General features: G+C 38.9%; 1 protein-coding gene across 1 annotated transcript in view; it reads left to right on the top strand.

Annotated features, from left to right (window-relative positions):
• LOC127574441 (solute carrier family 45 member 4-like) overlaps window positions 1-24,969 on the top strand; it is a 65,841-nt gene extending 40,872 nt beyond the window's left edge. The window contains 12 exon segments of the mRNA XM_052023456.1: window positions 3,198-3,386; window positions 12,015-12,194; window positions 13,757-14,457; window positions 14,459-14,522; window positions 14,525-14,764; window positions 14,767-14,808; window positions 14,811-14,845; window positions 19,536-19,635; window positions 21,083-21,099; window positions 21,101-21,294; window positions 22,350-22,428; window positions 22,430-24,969. Coding sequence (XP_051879416.1) covers window positions 3,198-3,386; window positions 12,015-12,194; window positions 13,757-14,457; window positions 14,459-14,522; window positions 14,525-14,764; window positions 14,767-14,808; window positions 14,811-14,845; window positions 19,536-19,635; window positions 21,083-21,099; window positions 21,101-21,294; window positions 22,350-22,428; window positions 22,430-22,705 — 2,117 coding nt within the window. The 3' untranslated portion in view covers window positions 22,706-24,969.
• Window positions 24,970-25,236: the final 267 nt, after the last annotated feature.

Here is a 25,236-nt window from a genome sequence, read left to right as displayed (position 1 = left end):
GATGACTTGATTGAATACTGCACGTCAAAGCAAAATGCTGCTACTGATGCATTCTTTTGGCTGCCTTGAGGTGACAAGGAATTTTGCAAATGCAAGCTGAGAGAGTGCTTTCCAGGCACAGCTTATGATACTTCCAGGGCTATTTATATGCCTGCTGCAAGTATACCATGTTGGGGTGGAATTAATTGGAGGTGGGAGAGGAGCAAGATCAGATCTTCCTGGAGGAGATAGTGGATCAGGGCTGTCTGCAGAGGGGCCTCAGTAATGGCTGCAAAAATACATTCATGTTCAATATTTGGACATTGCTCACATGAAGCTGAACGCCAGAGTATGTGTATTGGCCTGTGATTGATCAGGATGTAGAACATCTGTTGAAATCTTGCTCAGTGTCTTAATTGCAGGCCCAAGCTGCCCACTACTCCAGTCCAAATGTGGAGATGGCCTGCTTATCTATATCAGTGGGTAAACCTTGACAAGTTTTGATAGAATAGTTCCATTTTCACTGATCACCATTTGGTGGTTAGAAGTTTTACTATTTGGATTGTTTATTTCTACAGAGTAAGCCATTACATTTCAGGTAAGCTTCTGCAACACAGCCTCTTGAAGGAAATGGTTTCCGATAATGCTCTGCAGTTTGGGTTGGCACAGTTTGTTACATTCATCCTCTCCAATAGAATTCAACATAAACCTTCCCCTATAATTTTGTCCCCTTTGAGTGGGCAGATCATCATCTCCATTGGACACAATGAAGCAACGGCTATTGGAGAAAGTCCAGCAGTCCATGAGGCATCAGCTGGCCCAACACATCCTCTGGACATTCACCAGCTAACATGCTAAGAGATCCACAGTTGTGGATGTGGTTGTTTGGCACAGAAAGTAATGATGGAGGAAAGGGGAGGCAGACAAGTAGAAAAAGTCATGAGGATTGGAGCAATAATTCTGATTAGGAGTCAGCACAGATACTGTGACCATCAAGCTATGGAAGTTGTCAAGATAGAGCCCTGGGGAAATTGTACTGTGTTAGGAGTTGAGGACTATATGACTAAGATGGAGTTGTATCAATCAGCTGATGTGCCCACACCATTACGCACAAGATTACACGCTCACCATTCTGTTGGTTATGAACTGATGGGTGATGTGGAACAGCACACTACAACAGAAAGTGGGTAGTTTATAAAATGGTGCTTTCCCTCTGCTGTTTACGCTGGGCTTCTGGGTGCTTCTAATGCATAGATTTCAAGCTCTTGGTGCCACCCACAATGCTGCTGCTCCTCTGTGGTGATGGTGAATCTCTTCCTTAGCTGCAAGCTGGCTCCTGGAATCGTGGAAGTGTAGATTGACCTTGGTGGAAACATGTTCTGTGCCTTGAATATACTGGGATTACTCATTTAAATGTGTTACACAGTCCCACTGTGCAAATGAGACATCATAGAATAAAAAAAAGACACTTTCCAAAAGGGAAAGTGGGAGAGGGGATTAAAATCCAATTTAAGATTGAGGAAACAAATTGCTAACTAATCCTTAATTTATATCCTGTTTCTGCCACTTTTTTTACATTGCATTAACTGATGCATCCAGCTGTTTCCTGTTCAGATTATTAACTGTATTCAGTGGTACTGAACTATCCACCTGCCACTTATCTGGGGGGCCAACAGGAAATGAAGCATTTCTTGTGCCAATAGGAAATGATATCATTGTTCTCACCAAGGTGGATGGTTATGAGTAGGCCGTCAGGCAGTTTAAGCTTGAGTCATTCTTTGTGAACTGGACGAACACAATGTGTTTTCCTGCAGTGTGGATTTATGCCGATATTATTGTTTTCAATCAGTAAATTGATGCTCAATACAGTCAATAGTCCCGTGTTCGGTGTTGTGAGAAATGCTATTTTCAACTAATCCCACTGCTTTCCAATTGTAGTAAAAGATTAGACTTTCCTGTTTGTTATGAATGCTCCATTTCCATTAAAGTAATATAATTGCCATGGAAGATCTCCAAAAGGTGTTTTAAGCTGCTGCTTTATTTGTTTTTAAAAAACAAACAAATTAAAACCATGGGAAATATCAAAGCAGTCAATGTAGCCTTTTGAAGTATAGTTAACTGTTTGTACATTGAGGGCAGCACTGGAATGTTATGCCAATTCAAAAGAATTGAACTCGCACTTAAACTTGTTTTTAATAGTAACTTGCAGCTATAAGTTATAGGCTAGCTTTAAGCTAGGTAACTGAGTTTATTGTTCAGTATGTGGTCTTGGGTTGCCCTGCTAAGGCCATCTGCGCAAAATAAAAATGAACTAAAATAATGCTGTTTAAGCTAAGACATTTCTCCTGCAGTGATGTCCTGAGGTGGTGATCTTTTGTTGTTGAGGATGACACAAACTGTCATCTTTCTAAGGAATTGATTTGTTTACTTGTATAAGTTTCAGTACAAAAGCTTTAGAAATTGTCTTCTATAGTCATTTAGTTGAATTGGACTAGTTGTGGTTTTGATGGATTTTTTTTGTAATAGTAATATGGAGGCTAATTTTTGGGTTAATGGGAAGTTTTCAGTTCCTATTTCAGTTGACTTCCATGATAAATAAGATGATCACTGGTATATGGTGGGTTCAGGAGCAGTGTGGAGAAATGAAATGGCATTTAGAATGTGAAGAAACAAGCGCTTAAAGGTGTTTAAATGTAATTGGATATCAGAAAATACAACACAGAAACAGGTCCTCGAGCCCACTATATCTGCGCCAACCATCTATCACCCATATCTGCACCAAACCCATCATTTTCTCCCCAGGTTCCTATCACACTAGGGACAAATTGCAGTGGCTAATTAACCTACCAACCCACAAGAGTTTTTGGGATGTGGGAGAAAATCAATTACCCAGAGGAAACCCAAGCAATTGCGAGAGAATCCACCTTTCTGTACCTTGCCTCTCCTCAGCAAGAACAGATGTATGTATCTTTGCCAGAAATTCCTGTGATGGCAACAGATATGGAAGTGACTTTATGAAGTAATTGAAGCCAGTTTATAGTCAATATTTGAAATTGTATTTGAAAGCATGGTAAGCTTACTTGGATCACTACACATTAATTTGAATGTGAATTAGAAAATCTGAAATTGTAATGAAAATGTTTCCATAAATAAGTTCTATTGAATGGTTTGTTTCTACTTAAGATACTACTTATAAAGTTTAAATTTTGTTCTCACAGGTCTTCCAGAACAATACTACAGCCTCACCTGGTTTCTAAGCCCAATCCTGGGACTGATCTTTACTCCTCTGATAGGTTCTGCTAGTGACCGCTGCACATTGAGCTGGGGCCGCCGGCGGCCCTTCATCCTAGCTCTTTGTATTGGAGTCCTCTTCGGAGTTGCACTCTTCTTAAATGGCTCCCTCATAGGTAAATAATGGAACACTTTAACTTCGGTTGTTGCTGTGCAAATATTTTCATTCATGCCTTTGTAAATAATTTGGGAATAAACTGGCTTCACTTTTTTAGGGACTGTAGTTATTTAAACTACATTGTCTTATGTTTGTTTTTGCACGCAACCAACTCTAGCTACAAGAGTTGTACCAGAGGATTGAACAACTCAGTGCCAGGAAGCAGAGGGAATGAATGTGCATGGTTGTGACCAGAAGGCTGTTGGGTTACACTTGTTTTTCATTTTTGTGGTGTATATTAATAACTTTGTGCATATTAATAAGCTAGATTTAAATATAGGTGACATGTTAAAGAAGTTTGTTCATGATTGACTGGGAGGAGGACACTTTTTAACTTTGGGTAAACATGGGTAGCTGAACAGAAAAGTGGCAAATGCAATAAAATTCAGAGAAACATGAATTATTGCAACTGGGGAGCAAGAAATGAAATGTACATAGCTGGGAGGATATTGAGATGTATGCAAGAACAGAGTCTATGTTCACAGTTATTTGAGGGTAGTAAGGTAATTGAAAAGAGATTGTGTTTTTATTAGCTAAGGCATAGACCTTGGAAGCAAGCAGATTATGCTAGGATTGTACATGTGTTAGGCCACAGTCTGAATATCGTTCTGGTCACCATGTTACAGGGAAGGTATGATTGCACTACCAATTGTGAAAGGAGATTTAACATTTCTCCATTTAATAGTAAAGTAATAGAGTCCATTAAGCCATATTAAGCATGACTTGTCAACCAACTCTGGTTCTCCCTTGTACAATTTGATTCTATATTTAAGAATGTAAATATTAGACTCTGTTTTGATACAATCTGGCTGAGAAGCAGCAAGAAAGAGCCTTAAGTAATTACGGGCTATACTTGGGTTGCTGCTTGAAAGAAAAATAGGTTTTGCTACTGATCTTAAAATGGATTATCAGCTTGCATGTGAAGAATTGTGGCAGATGAACTTTGGATGTAGAGTAATATATCTTGTTTCCTGTACCTTAGAAAATAAACAAGGGTATAAGAACAAAAGGATGTAATACAGGTTTCAGCAAGTCAAGTAAAAACACTACAAAAGATTAATTCCAGGGCATAAAATGGTTGGTATGTATTCAGTGGGCTGAAGGACCTGTTTCCATGCTGTATCTCCATATCTAAACAGGAAATAAGAAAAATATATTTTATAGTGGTTGGAATGGCTTTATCACAAGTGGTTCAGGCAAGTAGTTTAGATGCATTACATTCTAAAACAAGCTAGATGAGTACATGAGAATAAATAAAATGGAAAGATATACTGAAGTATTGAAATGAGGCAGCTGGAAAAGGAGATGTTCCACATAGCATGTAAACACCACACATTAGATGAGTGGTCTGTTTCTGTTTTTATTCTGTGTAAATACACAGGCTCTTTATAATCTGCACAGATACTAAATATTATAAAAACTGATAATAGAATGTTGTCTTGGCTTTTGTCTTAAAAATGTTGCGTATTTTCTTGTTAGATATGCATTTAATTTTTCTATTTATTGATTTAGCTATTCATTGATCAAAGATGCCTGGTTTGTAACTTCTACAACCACCGATTTATTACAGTAAAATGATGGCATGCTCTGTGGTTATCTGGGATCTAAGTAAATAATTGCAATAAGTTTAAAAAGTAACATTTGATCAATATTGTAATTAGTAAATTAAAATGAAATTGTTCAATATAAATATGATGCATGAGGAATGTCAGTCAAGAAATTTTCTCAAGTTTTTACCATAAGCTTGTTAGGTGAGCAGTAAAATTTGAACAATTAGAAAAGTACCAGCTCAATTTAGAAATCTTAATTGAGGATTGCAACAAAAGCTTATGCCCTTTCTCTCTTCCCCTTTCAACAGAATGAGGACACTTTTTTCACTTTTATATCATAGAGTATAAGAGTAATACAGCATGAACACAAGCCCTTTGACCCAACTCATCCATGCAGACCAAGATGCCCATTTAAATTAGACCTGTTTGGCCCACTTCTATCCATGTACCTGGAGAATTTTTTTTCCTCTCATCTTAAAGCTATGCTCCCCAGTCTTTGATTCCCTTTTCCTAGACGACAAAAACTGCATTTACCCTGTTTATGCCCCTCATGATCTTAAACTCCTCCTATAAGGTCACCCCTCAGTCTCCTACGCTCCAAGGAATAAAGCCCTAGCCTGCCCAATCTCTCCCTATAACTCTAGCCCTCGAGTTCTGGGAACATTTCTTTTTGCACAATTCAGCTTAATGTCTTTCCTATTACAGGGTGATGAAACTGTACACAATACTCCAGGTTCAGCCTCACCAATGTCTTGTACAACTGCAATATAATGTCCCAACTCCTGTACTTAATGCCCTGACTGATGAAGACCAGTGTGCCAAAAGCCTTATTTACCACCCTGTCTACCTGCATGCCACTTCCAGGGAACTATGTACTTGTACATCTAGGTCCCTGTGTTCTACAGTTTCACTGTGAAAGCCTACCCTGTTTTGACTTCCCAAAGTGCAACACCTTGCTCTTATCTGCAAACTTACTAACCATGCCTTGTACATTCTCATCCAAATCATTTATATAAATGACGAAACAGTTAATGGGCCCAGCACTGATCCCTGTGGCACACCACTAGTCACAGGCCTCCAGTCTGGAAAAACAACCTACCACCATCACACTCTGCTTCCTACCATCAAGCCAATTATGTATCTTCTTAGCTAGCTCTCCCTGGTTCCCATGCAATCTAAACTTCCAGACTAGCTTCCATGTGGGATGTTGTCAAAGGCCTTGTCAAAGTCCATATAGACGTTGTCCGCTGCCCTGCCCTCATCAATCTTGTTACCTTTTTTAAAAAAAAAGCACTAACAGATTTGTAAGACATGATTTCCCACCCACAAAGCTGTGCTGACTATCCCTAATCAGTCCTTGTCTATCCAAATGCTGGTGGATCATGTCCCTTAATCCCCTCCAGTAAATTACCCATCACTGATATCAGGCTCACTGGCCTTTAGTTCCCTGGCTTGTCTTTGCTGCCCTTTAATAACGGTACTTTAGCTATGCTTCAGTCTTCCGAAGCTTCTCCTGTGGCTAAAGATGATGCAAGTATCTCTGCAAGGGCTTCCGCAATTTCTTCCCAGCTTCCCACAAGATCTGAAGATGTAGATAGTGTCATGGAGTCGTACAGTATGGAAGCAGGCCCTTTGGCCCAACTGGTCCATGCCAACCAAGATGCCCCATCCAAGCTAATCCTATTTGCCAGTGTTTGGACCATAACTTCTCCAATCCATGTACTTGTCCAACTGTCTTTTAACAATTGTTAGTGCACCTGCCTCAACCACTTGCTCTGGCAATCCATTCCATATGGATACCACCCTTGGTGTTAAAAAAAAAACACAGTTGCCCCTCAAGTTCCTTTTAAATCTTTCCCTTCTCATTTTAAAGCTATGCCCTTCTGTTCTTGATTTCCCCAACCCTGGAGAAAAGACTGAGTGCATTCACCCTATCTGTGCCCCTCATGATTTCTTACATCTCTGTAAGATCACCTCTGTCTCCTAAGCTCTAAGGAATAAAGTCCTAGCCTGTCCAATCTCTCCCTATAACTCTTGTCACTCAAGTCCTGGTAGCATGCTTGTAAATTTTTTCTGTACTCTTTCCAGTTTGATAACATCTTTCCTGTAGCAGGGGTGATCAAAACTAAACACAATAATCCAAGTGCAGCCTCAACAGTGTCCTGCACTTGGTCAGGCCTTGGGGATTTGTCCACCTTAATGTGCTTTATGGTCACTGATGACTCCTCTTTAGTAATTTGCATTTTGACATTGTCATTTTCTGTCTACAACTCTCATCAAAGAATTTTGTGCCATGTTTGTAGCAGTTTTGATTTTCCTCATACTGGATTTAATCCATGGGTGTCTGAGCTGGGAGGGGAAATAGCACTGCTAATCACTCATCCTTTGAACTAATTTGAAGCACATACTCCAACTGCAGGTATGGAGATGCTTCAACAACACATGATTTTGCCATGGGGGCAAGTATTTCAGGTATGAAAAAGAATGTAATGGATGTTTTTTCTAACTTGAGGATTTAATATCTCGTGTGCAAGCCTAATACCCCATACCCCAGAATGGCTTTTGATTAGTTAATTTTTTTAAAAATCAAATTACGGTAGCAATCATGCCTTCTATCAAATTGGTAGTTTTTGGTTTCATTCATTCACACGCTTTGGAGATTCCATAAATCTCTTTCACATGAGAAAAAATGGTAGGAAGCAATTCAAAGGAAATGCTTCCTGTTGTTTTCCTTTCATAAAAAAAATTCCCAAGCAGCTGTCAAAGGAGTTTAAATCCACATCCTATATTGTTGGAACACTTTCCTCTTATCAGGTTCAAATCTTTAAACTATCTCCTGTTTATGATCTTTAGAAGAAAATATATAAATAAACGCCTTTTCATATGTTTTAAAATAGTTAACATATTGAGTATTTTTTTTCCCATGCCACTTTGGCAACCAGTGTGATGAACAATGTGTCTGCTGATCTGGTAATGGATTAAAATTTCATTCACAATGAATGAGAGTCTGTTTTAACTTGCTCTAAATATGTTCCGGTGTTTCATAGAGCTACACAGTATGGAAAACAGGCCCTTCGGCCCAACTCGTCCATGCCAACCAAATTGCTTAACTGAGCCAACCCATTTGCCTGCATTTTGCCCATATCCCTCTGAACATTTCCTATCCATGTATCTGTCAAAATGTCTTTTAAATGTTGTAAATTTCTAAATTTCTCCTATCTTAAATGATTGATTGTTTATCCTCAGAATCTGCCCCTTAGTTTGAGGAAGGAAATTACTTTTCATCTACCCTGTCAGTCTCACCATTTCTAATTGAGATCGCCTCTTATTCTTTCAAACACTGACAAGTATAGACCAGTCTTACTCAATATCCTTTGTTGGGCTAACTCCTCATTCCCAGAATCTATTTAGCGATTCTGCATTGGAACTATATCCTCATTTAGATACAGAGACCAGAACTACGCACAGTACTCCTAATTGAGGTCTGATCAAAGCCCTGTACAGACTCAGCTATGTTCCTCTTGTGGTTCAACTCCTTACAATAAGTTCCAACATGCAATCTGTATGCCTAATTGCTTGCCATACTTCCATTTTTAACATATGAACTCTTGAATATATTTTTGCACACAGATTTCCAAGTGGGTTGTGTGCCACTTGTTAGGATGATGAGAAAGCTTTCTCTTTGGGTCTGGGTGGGGGGAAGGGAAGGGAGGGTAGTGGCAGCAGAAACTTTAACTCTGGTTGAATGCTTTGATGCCTCTTTGTTAATCTAAAGACACTAACTATGACAATGCAGTAGACTTAAAGCAGTGCTGAAGTTATGAAGTAGCATTTAGAGTCATGGAATCATACAACATGGATAAATGCCCTTTGGCCCAACTCATTCATGCCAAGCAAGGTGTCTATCTGAATTCACGATCTCTGCCTTGGACCGAATCATATACCATTATGCCAAATCAGTGGTGATAGATTCCATGAAGGGTGAATAGCAGTTCTTAAATGTTATTTGTTCCCAGTTTATTGTCCAAGCCCCCAATCTTTGTTATTTCACAGTAGAATCTGATTAACTGTAATTTTTGCTTTTTTGACAAAGATTTATCCTCAGATTTTTAAATAAGAATGTCAATATAATTTTTTTATTGATCCATCTCCTTATATTGTTGAACAAGCCAAAGTTGCCCTTTGGCTTATATGCATTATGAGGAGAAAACTAAGGGAGCTAGGGCTTTACTCTTTGGAGAGGAGGATGATGAGAGGAGACATGAGAGAAGTATACAAAATATTAAGAGGAATAGATAGAATAGACAGCCAGCACCCCTTTCCCAGGGCACCAATGCTCAATACAAGAGGGTGTGGCTTTAAAGTAATGGATGGGAAGTTCAAGGGCGATATCAGAGGAAGGTTTTTTACCCAGAGAGTGGTTGGGGCATGGAATGTGCTGCCTGGGGCAGTGGTGGAGGCAGGTACACTGATCAAATTCAAGAGATTGCTAGGTAAGCATATGGAGGAATTTAAAATAGAGGGATATGTGGGAGGAAGTAGTTAGATAGTCTTAAGCGAGGTATAAGGTCGGCACAACATTGTGGCCAAAGGGCCTTTATTGTGCTGTACTGTTCTGATTTACAATGAACCATACAGTGCTCCTTAATATGTGGTAGACTTTGAATCAGTAAGAAGCATTCAGTCATTTTTCTCTCAAACTTGATTTCTTATTTTTCTGGGAATGGACAGGAAGTCTTGGCCTAGGGGTAAAATGCAGTGTTTCTATACTCCAAGTTGCTGGATTTCGAAGAATTTCTGTGGAGGAATATTGTGATTGGAAAACAAATAGATTGAAATAAAGCAAAACCTCATTAGTAAACCTTAGTATATCATCTTAGTTTATGAAGTTTATGACTATTGCTGGACTTTCCATGTGAAGACCAGAAGATGTTAATGATTTCCCCACCCCCCCCCCCCCCCCCCCAATGAAAACCCCTTTAAAGATGTCTTTGATTTTCCCCACTGGCCATCGAAACTGTGCTGTGGTAATCGTAGGATAAGGAAAAATACTTTGATATCTGCAGTTCTCCCTGTATTTGTAATGTATTTGATTAATTGTTTTGATTTATAAATGTATTCAGAGCAACATTGATCAAATCTGCATGATCATGGATTATTGGTGCCCTTGTGTCTAAGCTGGTGCAGCGCTTTAATATGAAATAAGTTGTTAATTCACTGCTCTTTTTGTTGCTCTCAATAATTGACTCGACAGCCCATTCAGTCCAAAATAGTGTTGTGATTCAACGTTTTGCAAACATAATGATTTGGAGGAAAAAAAATACAAGAGAACATTCAGACATTGCTGATTCATATTTGCCGTCCTTCCAGTGTGAATGGAACTTTTCCAATATAAAAAAATAACCAATGTGAAGAATATTTTTATAAGTGGATAATGAAAATATTTTGTATTCTCAAAAGACAGCTCAATGTCGAAAGACAAAAATTGATGGTTGTTTGTAATGATCAGGGAGAAGTCTTGGGGTAGAGAATGATATTGATTAGCTAGAAAGTAGGGGAATGGCAGATGAAAATTAATCCTGATTAAGTGTAAGATGATGTATTTTGGAGGATCTGATAAGGTAGGACATATGTCAAGAAGAGTATGACCCAAGGAAATATTGAGGAACAAAGGGACCTTGGTGTACATGTCCATAGATCCCTTAAGGTGGCAGTGCAAGAGGAAAGGGTGGTGATGAAGGCGTATGGGATGCTTGCTTTCATTAGCCAGGGCTTGCAGTATAAGGGCAAGGAGGTCTTGGTACCACTCTTATATAATGTAGGTTAGACCACAGCTGGAATATATTGTATGCAGTTCTGGTCACCACACTATATTTGCTTAAATGGGGGAAGTATCGTATTTGGCATGGGTTTCGTGAGTCCCTGTCTCTCCGCTCCCCCTCTGATATCATCTAATTATCACCACTTTGTGCCCACCCCATCTCCCCTCTTGTCTACCTGTCACTGCTCTGCTTTTCCCTCCTATATATTGGGCTTCTCCTTTTCCTATCTTCAGTCATGAAGAAGGGTCCTGACCAGAAATGTTGACCGCCTGCTTTTCTCCACAGGCGCTGCCTGACCTGAGTTCCTCCAGCATTATAGTGTTTTTCATTTAGGTACCAGTATCTGCAGTCCTTTGTTTCTCCAGTATTTGGCATGGACCTATTTCAGTGCTGCATGACATTGACTCCAGGAAAGATGTGATTGCTGTGGAGGGGGTGCAGAGGAGATTCACCAGAATGTTGATTAGGATAGAATGTTTCAATTATGAGGAAAGACTAAATAGGCTGGGTTTGTTTTCTTTGAAGCAAAGGAAGCTGGATGGGGACCTGATAGAGGTAAACAATCTTACAAGAGGCACATTAAGGGTAGATAGTAGGAAACATTTCCCCATGGCAGAGGTGTCTGAGACCAGAGGGCAGTGGTTTAAAGTGATGAATAAGAGGTTTGGAGGGGATCTGAAGAATTTTTCACTCAGAATAGTTACATTCTGGAGCCACTGCCTGAGAAGGAAATAGAGGCCGGTACTATCACAGCATTCAGTATGCAAATAGACAAGCACTTGATTCACCAAGGCATAGTAGGCTACAGACCAAATGCTGGTATATGGGACTTGTATAGATGGGTACTTGTTGGTTGGCATGGACATGGTGGGCTGAAGGGCCTAGTTCTGTTCTGTAGAATTCTAGACACTAATTTCAATTTTGAATTTTGCTTTTAAAAGCATTCATATTAATAGTTGAGCACTTTGAAGTGCAATTACTGGCAAAACTTTATTATGTACCAAAGGTAAAACAAAGATTTGCAATGTTGTTGATTTGTAGTCTGTTTAAATACTTTTGCTGACTTGAAGCAAATTCTGCTGGTTTTCAAGATAGCATTTAATTGTTTTGAATTGAAATGTAGCCATTGTGTGTATTTGAAAATGGTGTGATATCTTTAATGCAAGCATGTGTTTCTGGCAATGCTTTTATTAAACAAAAAATCTGTTTTTTCAGGTATGGCCATTGGAGACGTCCCTGACCATCAGCCAATTGGCATAGTCCTGACGGTTCTTGGTGTAGTAATATTGGACTTCTGTGCAGATGCAACAGAGGGACCAATCAGAGCTTATTTGTTGGATGTGGCAGACACGGAGGAACAAGATATGGCACTCAATATCCATGCATTTTCTGCAGGTTTGAAATTAATAATGTGTTTTCATTTAGTTAACTTGTCTGTAAGATATGAAATAAGAAGACTTTGATTACAGGGCATTTCCACGTGCCTTTTCTCTTTACCCTCATTTCCACCCCCACACAAAAATTGGGGACTGGGTTGAGTGGAGCAGAGCTGGGAGCATTGAGCAGACTCGCTCACTCAGAGTCAGCCATTCTTCCCATACCTGCTTGCTGTCCCATTACAGCTGTAGCTGTGCTTCTCTCCCATACACTGCTTTTGTACGTTTTCGACTTACAAAACCATTCTCCGGAATGGAATTTTGCCCTAACCTGGGAATTGTACGTGATTTATGATAAGAACTGTGTGATTGATCCACGTGCATACAGAAGTCTGTGATGCAAAATATGAACATTCTGCTTTGGAAGTATTCCCAGCCTTCCACTTTTACTGTTGTATATTCTTTAACCCATTTTATCATCTGGAGGTTCAGGTTATTTTAATTAATGCACATGGCACAATGTCTTAAAGCAGTTTGCAACCAATTAATTATTTACAAAGATAGAATCACAAACGTGATACAGAGCAATTTATTCCCAGCAAAGTCTCACACAGTAATTATTTGTAATCATTGAGACATTAATATTATCCAGGTTAAAGGGCTAAAATAGTACCATGCTACCTTATTACAACTTGAGAGACTTCTGGTAGTGCAGTGCTCCCTCAATGCTGCACTGCAGCATCAGCCTAGATTCAGCTTCTGGAGTAGTAGCTGAGCCTATAAAAATTCACAAACTTGCTTTGAAATGATGCTGTTTATTACATTGCACGGAAGAAATATTCACCATGGTTATTCTAACTGAATTTTTTCCTTGATCTTACTAATAGTTTTGCCTATTAATACTGCTGTGAATATATTTTTGTATTGGATAATTATTCTCTCAATAAGGGAATCCAAGCTCTGGTCTTTTTGGTAACCTGTTTATCATCATGAAATATATATTGAGTTTTAAAGCCTTATGTTAGCAGTCAGTGAAATCATTTGTTTTTGTATACACGAATTCAAACTGTCTGCAAAAACCCAAACTGCTGGAGGAACTCAGTGAGTCAGGCAGCATTTATGGAGGCAAAGGGATAGTTGACATTTCAGATTGAGACCCTGCATCAAAGTCAGATTTTGTAGATGGCCAGTATAAAGAGGGGAGGGTGAAGCAGGAGCTGGCAAGCAATAAGTGGATCCAGGTAAGGATGGGTTGATGGGCAGATGGAGCCAGGTGAGGTAGGGAGGAGTGAAGATGGTGACAGAGGCTGGGGTTGATTAATGGAAACAACAAAGGGCAGCTTCATACTAGGGGAGTTTTTTGCTTTTGAAGTACATTACCACAATCTTCACTGTTGTTGAAATAGTTGCTAGTCCTTAATTATTTTTACATATGCCTAAAGTGATGCTTACTGGAGAAGTCCATAATTTTGGTTGAACTTGCATTTATTGAAGATGTAAATCATGTTTTAAACTTTATGGATGCAGATTAAGAATCTAATTTGCTTTTGCATTTGGTTTTTGCTTCCAATTTCTCACTAGGCCTTGGTGGAGCTATTGGCTATATGCTCGGTGGCTTAGATTGGACACAAACTGCTTTGGGCCAGATCTTCAAATCACAACAGCAAGTCCTCTTCTTCTTTGCAGCCATCATCTTTTCTGTCTCTGTTGCTTTGCATCTTTTCAGCATCGAAGAGGAGGAATATAACCCCCAACAAGACCGCATTGATGACGAAACAGATGCACGTTCCACTGTTAATATGAATAACAGTCTCCCACCCCTCCCTCGGCTTGACCTGCTTCATGAAGAAGGACCTTGCACTGCTGCAGTCTTCCCTGATGAAACTTACTCTGTGCAAGATGTCAATCTCGACTTCCTGGATGTAAATATTGGACGGAGCCAAGTGACTCTGTTTTGCACATGCCTGATGCAAACAATAGAAATTGAATCAGAGTTATTTTTTTTGAGAGACATTGAACCTTCTATTTTCCAGGACCATTGTGATAGCCTGCATCAATCTTCAACAAGTATACCCAAAAGTAACAATCAGGAAATAATATCCAAGTTTAATCACATCTCTGGTTTGCTCAGGGAGCATGAATTTGAGGACACTTTGAAAGATGATCTTAAATCCTCCAAAGTGATAAATGGGCTATCTGATGACTGCGCTAACGATAACATTAACCATAATACCTGTAGGGTTGGAATGAAACCATCGACAACCAGCAGTTCCATGCGCAGGGCGGAGGCACGTGTTCTACCGGCAGCCATCTCACACCTTTTCGTACTATGGCAAGATGGGTTCACATCGTACCGCTTTCGTCGTGCCAACGCCATTGTCCTGATCAAATCTTCGCGCAGCATGAATGACCTTTACGATCTGCAGAAGAAACAAAGGCAACGTCAGAGACTACGGAACCAGAGTGGTGTGACCAATTCAAGCAGTGATACAGAAAGTGAGGAAGGAGAGTCAGAGACAACTGTAAAGCTTCTGTGGTTATCTATGCTGAAAATGCCGAAAGAGCTAATGAGACTCTGTGTATGTCATCTGGTACTTGGTTTGCTGTGATTGGGGCTGCTGTGTTCTACACAGACTCATGGGGCAAGTTATCTATGGAGGAGACCCAAAAGTAAGTTTTTAAATTTAGTTTTATTACAGTATTATTTATGTCCTGCCTTTGGAAGACCGAGCTGCTAATCCTCTTTCCCTGAAGAATCAGCTTTTGAAAGCACCTAGTGTTAAATGCTTCCACTATATAGTCTTTATATGTAGAATAATTATGCTTAGGGTCACCCTTGATTGAACACTGCATGTAAAATTCACTTTTATATTTTTAAAAAATATATTTCCTCATAATACTTTGGTTCTTTTTGCCAATCAGCTTTAAGTCCTGATGAAAGGTTTCGACCCAAAACATTGACAATTCCTTTGCTGCAAACGGCTGCTGCTCGACCTGCTGAGTTCCTCCAGCTGATTGTCTGTTGCTCCAGATTCCAGCATCTGCAGGCTCTTGTGTCTCTTTGATCTATGTTGCCTACTTGCTAATTGTTCATATAATCATGATTTTAAATATCTCTGTTAGATCTCCTCACACTCTGCTTGTTTTTGAAATCAATGCCAGCTTCTTCATTCTATCTCCATAATAGTTTATAAGGGCATGAGGTTAACTGGGAAAGAGTAGGGCCCATTAAGGACCAAAATGGCAATCTGTGCATAGAGGTCTTAAATGAATACAGCTCATCTGTATTCACTCTGGAGAAGAACATTGGACAATTCATGGAGGGGTATGGTGGAATTCTAGAACAAAATTACCATCTGAAAGGAGGAGGTATTAGATAGTCATTGAGTAATACAGCATAGAAACAGGCCCTTCGGTCCAACTTGTTCATGTCGACAATGGTGCTAGTCCCAAGTTAACACCATTGTTAGCTATTGTTTAGTGTCTTACAGGTAATGAGATGTATCCCAGGCTGCTATAGGAGATGAGGGAGAAGATTGCTGGGACTCTGACAGAAAATTTCAAATCCTAGTAAAGCTGATGTCTCATAGTCCTAGCAACCGAGGTTTGATCCTGACTTCTGGCACTGTCTGTATGGAGTTTGCATGTTTTCTTTGTGACTGTATGGGTTTGCTCTAGGGTGCTCTGGTGTCCTCCCACACCCCAAAGCTGTGTGGTTTGGAAGACTATGGGCCAAGTGCTGGTAAATGGAATTAGTATTAGTATGTACTGATCAGCATTACCACAGTAGGTGAATAGCCTGTTTCTGTGCTATATGATACTGCAACTCTGACTGCAGATGTCTCTAACCAGAGAGCATTAAGTTTAAGTAGGGGGTAGAAGACTTAGAAGGGTTTTGAGCAAGAATTTTTTTGCCTAGAGGGTGGTTGAAACTGGAACTCTCCCGCCATAGGGAGGGTGAAGGCAGGTATTCACACGACATTCAAGTAGTATTTAGATGGGCACATGAAATGCAATGACATAGAAGGGCTCTGAGACGTGTGCTGTGAAGTGGGATTTGTGCGGATAGATGTTTAATGGTTGTTTGGATGTGGTGAGCCGAAGGGCCTGTTTCCATGCTGTATGACTCTATGGATCTGAAGTCCCTCATCCCTGGAATCCTTTCGATAATCTCTCTATCTTCTCCAGAATGATCATAATTAGGTGTGGTGCCCAGAACTGGGGACTGTACTGGCGGTTGTTAATAAATTTATTAAACCCAGGATACTATGCTTCTTTAAGCACTTTTTCAACTTATCTCGTGCTTTCAATAATCTCCACCCCCCTCCCCCCCAGGATTGTGCTCTCTAGTTTATATTATCTCCTCTCAATCTTACTGTCGATGTAGGAAGCTGTTACTATTCCCCCTCAGAGATCACAATACTTTCAAGTTTTGTCGCCTACATATTTGGAAATTGTGCCCCATACACCTAAGTTCACATCATTAATATGTATGTAAAGAAAGTACCATCCTATAGGGAACTCTGTGTACATTAAAGGATCTGATAACCTGCAGCAACAAAAAAACAAACTGCAGGAGGAACTCAGCAGGTTGAGCAGCATCCATGGGGCGGGGGGGGGGGGGGGGGGGGGGGGGGGCGGTGAAGGAACTGTCAGTGTTTTGGGTCAAGATCCTACATCAGGATGGAGTGTGGAGAGAGAAGATAATCTACTACTTGCACACTTTAGTCATCGTATACTCTTTCCCCCATTTGGTTCCATCTACCCTTCATACATTTTATATACATCTCCCCCTCCCCCTGAGGTTTTCATTTATCACCTTCCTTATCAGATTCCAGAACCCCTAACCTTTGTGTCACTGCTTATCACCCTCCAGTCTCTGTCTCCACCTTCACCCTTCACTTCCCCCACTTGGCTCCATCTGCCTTTTTCATTTTTTTTCTTCCTTGTCTGCTTCTATCCATCACCCACCTGCCTCTGTCTCTCAATTCTAGCCCTCCCCCACCTGGCTCCTCTGCCCATCATCCTTCACCCTTCCTTGACTCACCAATCAGCAACCAGCCTCTGTCTCGCCATCCTCCTCTGCTCTTTATACTGGCCACCTTCCCCCTCCATTGTTGGTCCTGATGCAGGGCCGCGACCCAAAAGGTCAACAATTCCACCCCACCCAGAGATGCTGCTCGACCCTCCTTTTTTTGCTTCAGATTCCAGCATCTGCAGTCTCTTGTCTTTGATAACCTGCTGTCTGATCATTCAGAAATGCCAGTGTTTTGGCATCTGGCTCACTGGCTCTGGTTCACATGTGCCCTTGAAATGCACCTGGTTTGCTGGCAAATTTATTATAATATTGTGTCACATCTTAAATCTATGTGTTGGAATATTCAGAAGAATACCATCCAATAGTTTGGAAAATCTGCAAGTCTAATGGTACCAACTCTTGAGCATGCTAGATTAATAGTTTTACTGTACTTCCCTCCAATATGAAAAACAACTTTTCCCTACTATATTTCCTGTAACTCATCCAATTTTCTACCCATGCTGCAGTTCCCCTTATTCCTCATGGCTTCTAGTCATCAACTTAGGATGTAGACCAGCTGTCTAATCAATTTACACATTTCAAGCGCAGATAACCTTCCTAGTACCTCATCAATTGTTAACCTTCCCAGGTCTGTCTTTAAACTGGCTGGCTTCTGTTTCCTGTGTTTCTCTCATTGCTTGCTCGTAATTCAAATCTGGTTCTGGTTTCTTCCTTGTATCCTTTTGTATTCTTTCTCAACTATTTAATTGGATACCCTTTTGTTAATTTTGTTAAGGCACCTTATTTTAATTTAATCAGAACTGTTAATGGACATGGTAGAGATTGTACAAAGGGCTACTTGCTTCTCATGCTTGACATTGAGAGTTTAAGTATTGTTCAGAAATAATTATAGTTCTGCATTCAGATTCTAATTAAAAGATTCTTGAGGTCAAAGTTCAGATTTCATACAGACTAAGACTGAATGGTATTATACCCTCACTTGGACCACATTAAGTTTGTTTTTGTAACTGGTGACTAATCTTTCACCTTCTGTTACCCTAAGTTTTGCAGAATAAAGAAAGTCAGAGTATAAAGTTGTCTTGACCTGAGAAAACAGGATGAAATGCAAATGTGTGATGTGACCTTTTACTTTTAAACAATATCCACATTCTTGTAACATCAACTAAATCAACTATAAAACAATTAATGGACATTCTTTTTGCTGTGAGTGTGCATGATGTACAGTTTTTTCATCCTATCCCAAAACAACTTTGAGCTATTTTCTTACAAAAAGCAAAATTAATTTAACATCAGGTTTTCATATCCTAGCATATGTAGACCTTGCTGCATATCTCCCTTTGATGGAACTAACCTAATACTTATCTTTCTAACATCTGAAACGATTTGCCCGGCATCACCTAATAATTGTCATTTTCAATGTTCTGTTTAATCGCCTTCCTTGCTGAACCCTTCCGCTTGGCTGGTTTCCTCCCATCCATCAGCTGAAACAAGAGCTTGCACGCTAATTATTAAAGTGAGAAAACTTGTTCAGCATTTTTGACTTGCAAATTTGGGGAGCTTGATTTCTTTTATATCTCTTAAACGACTAACATGCAATGCATTCCCTAAGGTTATAGCTGAAAACTTGAATGAGAACTGCCATGTTCTACCTTTTTTTGAGCAGTATATTTGTTAACTTGATTTTAGTGCCATGCTTCTATTTCTCAAAACACCTGCCTGTAATCAACTAATTTGGGGAAAACTATTGGACTGTTCATGTGAGCATTAACACTTGTTCAGAAAGCCTCAAATGCAAACAGGTTGGAGCTCCACTAACAAAACTGTGACTCTGTGTGTGCACCACAAGAGTCCCAATGGCCAAATTTACATTGGTAGAACTTAATTTTCTGACTATAAGCAGCAGGTTTTCTTCATCCTCAAATTACAAATTAAACTTGCCAACAGTAGAATCTTCTGAAGTAAAGACCAGAACTACTCAGCGGGTCATGCTGCATCTGTGGAGTTAATGCTTCAGGCTATCAGCTTTCAACAGAACTTTCTAGTTCCGGCACTATCTGTTTTTATTTGGATTTTCAGCAACTGCAGTTTTATTTACTTTAAGAACCTTCTGAAGATTGGTTTCCCTTTTCACACATTCAGCATTTAATAAGTTGATTTGATTTGTAGACATCGCCCCTGCATTCATTATATTCCGTTCATACCTAGCCCTCACCCGTAACCGCCACACTCCCACTCCCCATGTTAAAAGAGTGTAATGAAATTTAGTCATTGGTGTTGATGATATGGGCCTGTCAAAATTATTTAAATAATTTGTTTCTCCAGGGTCTTTCCAATTCCACTGAGCTCTGGAACTATAATACTGGTGTGCAGATGGGATGCTGGGGACTTGTTATTTATGCTATTACTGCTGCGATCTGTTCAGGTTAGTATTGAAGATAATTGTGCCAGAATGAGAATGAATTTTGCTACAGAATGAAAGTCTTGAATTAAAGGCTGGGTCTCCTGCCTACATGTCTTAACCAGTTGTATAATTATGTGGGAAAGTCTGTTCTAAAGTACATTTTAATGTTACTTGCAATGCAACAGTTGTCAGCTTTGAAGAAAAGTATTGATCTGAAGTTGTAAGGCCACAAAACACTAAGAAGCAGATTATGAAGAACTATTCATTGTTAAGCATTTTGGTATTGCCACAAAAGCCAAATATTTTCATAATTGTACAGAAGACTGTCCTTCTGTCCATTTAATGCTACATTTGGGAGCCATACAAAATGTGTTTTGTTAAAAAGGATGTTTTAATGTGCCAATGAATAAGGAGGTTATTGTTGTTTTTAGCACAGCAGGGACCAATTTGGCGTGAGGCAAAGCCAAGTACTAAAACGTGTGTAAGCACACTCCTCTTATTTGTTTCTGACTTTGTTTTGAGTCAGATTTTTCTCAATTTTTACAAATGGCTTGGATGCACTATGAGGAAAATCTGGATTAATTGAATGGGCACATCACGTGCCTATGATCTCTTGTAATTTATTAAACGTGCCTTGGTGAGAAGTTATGGACCTTTCCAATCAAGTAAAGTGTTTTGGAAAATACAATAAAACTCCACTAATCTGCTATCTAATTGTTTGGAATCCTGATGGTTTGGCATCTAGCTCACTGGGTGCTGTTTCTCATGTTCCCGTTAAACTCATGGGACCCCATTCCCGAGCTCCAGTTTAAACTCATCTAGTTAGCTGAAAAATTTATTGTACTATTATATAAAATGTACAAAAATTAATTAAATTGTTTTGGGACATTAATAGGAGTAGAATCACATAGTCTGGAAAATCGAAGTCCAAGGCTGCTGGTTTATCAGTTTTACTGTACATTGGACAATAAAACTTTGGGTGTTTGAAGTAAACTCTAAGCAAAATTGCTTCCTTAAAATTTATAACTTTAGTTTTGTTATTTCTATTGAAGTGCTGCTGTCGGTGATAAGGTAATGTTCAGTGATATTGCTTCAGTGTTCATTCATAAATTGCATAAATATTAACGTAAAGGATAAAATTCACAACTATTAGTGGAATGTGAAGGTGACGCTGCAGTTTGAATGATGTGGATTCAGTAGGAAGATGTGTGAAGCTTACAAAGTGGGCATGTTCACACTTTTTACAATTCCCTTTTTCTCCAGTTTGCTACTTGTAGTTTATAAGGGGCTTGAGTATTCTAAGAATTCTGGGGTAAAACTTGTGGAAAATAATTGATTTAATTACTTCCAGGCAATAGCAGTTCTTTGACCAAATATATTGTGAATAGATTTTACTGTTGTAATATTGTCTCATTATAGGAACTAAAGTAGTAAATCTAAACTTCAAATATTTTTCTTTTCCTGACAGCTATTTTACAGAAGTACCTTGGATAACTACGATTTGAGCATTAAAGTTATCTACATATTAGGAACACTTGGGTTTTCAATTGGTACTGCAGTGATGGCTATTTTTCCAAATGTTTACGTGTCAATGATAATGATCAGCACAATGGGAATAGTATCTATGAGTATCTCGTACTGCCCTTATGCTCTTCTTGGACAATACCATGAAATGAAACAGTAAGCAGCTTTCTCTTTTGCTATCGCTATTTTAAAATTGTAGTGCATGGCCAAACTTGTTCCCAAGATGACACAGACAAAAGGTGAAATCCAAACTACAGTACAATTACTTCTAATTAAGAGAAAGGTGGTTTCTTATACTAGCAGTGTCAGTTATGCATTCCAGATAGAGGCACGAGACCGCAGATGCTGGAATCTGGAGCAATAAATGATCTGCTGAAGGAACTTAGCATGTTGAACAGCATCCATGGAGGGAAATGCCTTGTCAACGTTTTGGGTCAGAACATTGACAATTCTTTTCCTTCCACAGATACTGCTCAACCAGCTGAATTCTTCCACAGATTGTTTGTTGCATGGAACACAGTTATCTACTGAAGTGCATCAACACAGATTAGGATTAGAATTGTTAAGCTATAATTTAAATAAGCCATGAAAGGTAAATCAATCATTGTGTTATCATTTGTAAATATTCCACTAATCTAAAAGTCAAAGACTTGAGTTACCATTTGCCTTATCAGCTATCAGAGAAAGGGACAGGATTTAGCTAACCTCATGCAATACCAAACTGCTGGAGGAACTAAGCGGGTCAAGCAACATCTGTGGAGGCAAAGGATTTTCCATTGCTTCCACAGATGTTGCTTGACCTGCTAAGATCCTTCAGCAGTTTGTTTTTGCTCCAGCCATTCAGTATTAAAATTCAACATTTCAGTTTGTGCCTGATATTTAGTGTTGTAATTAAGTGAGCAGAGTACCACTGACTACCACATTATTTGGGGGGGGGGGTGGTGGGTGGTTGGTGGTTTTGCTTAGTTCCTGTCAAATGACCCGTGTCACAATTTCAGTAACGTGAAGCCACAATGTGCATGTGTCAAAAAAACAAGATTAAAAAATGTTGGTTTATTTACTGTTTTTCATCAAATTCCATTGAGCAAATTTTATCTGTAAATCAATTGTCTGGCTAGTGATTTGTGAATTCTGTAAGGGCAAATTCCTTTAACCCGAATGGCTGTATCAGTTTATCCAAATTAATGAAATGTTCTGTTTTTACAGTATAGAAATCACAGTCCTGGAAACTCCAAGAGGGGCTTTGGAATAGACTGTGCAATCCTTTCCTGTCAAGTTTATATTTCCCAAAATACTGGTAGCATCAGCACTGGGTAGTGTGGTGGAAGCAGTTGGTTCAGTTCGAGTCATCCCTATTGTGGCATCCATTGGTTCATTTCTTGGCTTTTTATCTGCCTCATTTCTTGTGATTTATCCGGGAAATCAAGAAGACGCAGTGGAGGAAGGAAATAAAGAGACTTTAATGGCATCTTCAGTAAACAGTGGGAAAAGTACAGAGAAGCCAGTTGTTTTGAAGTTGACTCGTAAAGGCACTATCTCTAAAGTGGAGATTGAATCATCTGTTTAATAAAACATTCCAGAAACTGCATGATCAAAAACACGCAACAGATTTCCTGTCCTTCATTCTTTTCTGCAGTCTTAACCTACTTTGGAAAAGAAAAATGCGAAAGCAACCATAATAGTTTCTTGTAAACAAGTGCCCTGGCAGTTTGGGAGTGGATATGGTGAACAAATAGTTTCATGAGTAATTTTTTTTAAATTTACATTTCAGGACTGATTTGACAATTTGCTTTTGTGTACCATCGGATACAGTGAGGCATCAAGTAAATAGACGGATGTTTGGTACATTTAAAAAGAGCGTGTAATCTGATACCCAAGCATAGTGTTTTGTAGCAAGTGAAAAAGCTATTTTGCAGTAAATGAGATGCTGCTTTCCTTAATTCTCCAATTACACTGTTGCTGGTTCTCCCAATTTGAAATTTTGAAAGTTTTGACTGCAACCATCATAAATAGAGCATTTTTTAAAAAAAAAGTAATTGGAACCAGAAGGATCCTCTGAATATTCTCTTTCTAGCTGTGGAAATGTTAATCAGCAATAATCTGAACAACTTGATTATTTGTCTGGGCAACTTAAATCTTTCAAACTGCATTATGCAATCATCTTTCCTCCTAGCCCACTAGGTTGAATGAACATATTTATTCATCCAATAGAGTAAAGAGAAACATGCTGCCGATATTTTTACCTTGGAAAAACACGTTCATAGCTCCCAACTTTTTCCTGATAACTTGTTTTGTGGGAAGCCCTACACACACTTGGCCAGTGTGCTTGGACAGATGGAATTTAATATAATAAGCCCTGGTTAAGTGACTGAGAATGGTCTTGAGCTATTTTTGTAAGCAATTAAAATATAGACCTATAAAGATGTGAGTGTTGCCTATCAATACCTTTGTTTCAGATAGGCAGATGTCCAGATTTGCTGTTCTATTTTGAAAACAAATTTACATTTTTGCAACAACCCTACAATACATTCCTTTTTCTTCCTGACATATTTCAATAAAAGAACAAACATTTGATAGTAATGCTGTAATCAGTACAGCTGATTTAGTCCCAAAGACCAAAAAGAACTTGCCCTGAATGCAAATCACTTAGAATTATTGCATGGCCTTGATGCCTATAGGTCTTCCTTTGTACTGCGCTTTAAGTTGATAGCTGAGTTGTATGTGCTCAAATTACATATTTTTGCTCTTGTCCTAGAATGTTTTCACAGCTGCTTTATGATCAAAGATGCATCTCTACAAGGTAGAGTAGCTTTCTAGAGTTTCCTTCGCATCTCTGCCTGTTAATACTGCTTCAACTCTGCCCCTCTGGGTATGAGGTTGGTTGAGTCTATGACTTAAGACACTTCTAACTGGTGACTCCAGCAATATAGTACCAGAAGTAACAGTTTAGTAAAATCTACTACGGAGAAAGTTGTTTAACATTTGAAATAAAGAAAAGCATAGGAAAGCTAATTGGAGCAGTCCATTTAGAATTGTATTTTATTAAGAAATCTAACATGCCAGCCTTTTGAAAACTGAACTTGGGCCAAAGAAACCAGAAACTAAACACGGCCTGATTGTTACAGTTTCTTGAAGTGGCTGAAGGTTACCTGTCTTCTCAGGAAAGACAGCAAAAATGTGGCATACAATAGTGTCATTTCTGTTGTACAGAAACTCTCTCAATTCTGGAGTGAAAGTGAACTGCTCAGCACAGCCTTGATACTTCCAGAGTTAGCCTTAGCTTGATTTTAGATTGAGAAATATAATTCAGAATGATTTTCACTGTTACGAGGATGTAGTAAAGGAGGAGACTAACCACTGAGTTTTGTTTTATTGTGTGCAGATAAATCACACATTGCAATAATTGATCAACCCACCTTTGTTGTGAAATAGATATCACAATGCATGCAGAAATGCTGCTTTCATCTACAGAAAAATAATAATGGCATTGTGTGTAAAATCTATTGTGAGTTACAAGAAATCCATTACTTTATGATAGTGGATTCAGTGCAAGAATGTATGTATTTGGAAGAAACGTACCATTTTACCAAAGCAAATATACACAATAAATGGCAGCAGAATCCTTTAGTTCAATGTACTGGTTCTATACTGTCAAAATGTTGACTACTAAAGCAAAAACTCTATGAATGTACTATGCGTGGTTCTTTGAATGCTAAGGCAATCAGCGGAAAATTGCACACAGTTGTACATCAAAGACTTTATAAATGTTTGTCATATTTATTTTGCAATTGTATTGATTTTTGTTTTGTATTAAAATACTACTGAGCTTAACAGACCTGTTCTGGCAAAATGTCACTTGTATTTGGTGCAGTTTATATTTCTATTTCATCCATTTTGGTAATTATCTTTATTTTTAAAGTGCTACATTTGTATATGGTAAAAGATAATGTACTGGGCCTTTGATTTTCTGAGCTTGCTGGTTTCAATTTTATTGCTAACATATGCCCAGCAAAAGTGAAACAACTTGCTATTTAAAAGTGCTTATAATAGACTTGAGGTGAAGATAATGGGTAAATATTACATTTTAAGTATACTCCT

The sequence above is a fragment of the Pristis pectinata genome, chromosome 9 (assembly GCF_009764475.1).
Source record: "Pristis pectinata isolate sPriPec2 chromosome 9, sPriPec2.1.pri, whole genome shotgun sequence".
NCBI classification, from domain to species: domain Eukaryota; kingdom Metazoa; phylum Chordata; class Chondrichthyes; order Rhinopristiformes; family Pristidae; genus Pristis; species Pristis pectinata.
Note: the sequence above shows the minus strand (reverse complement) of the source record. Positions and strands in the feature narration are given on the sequence as shown.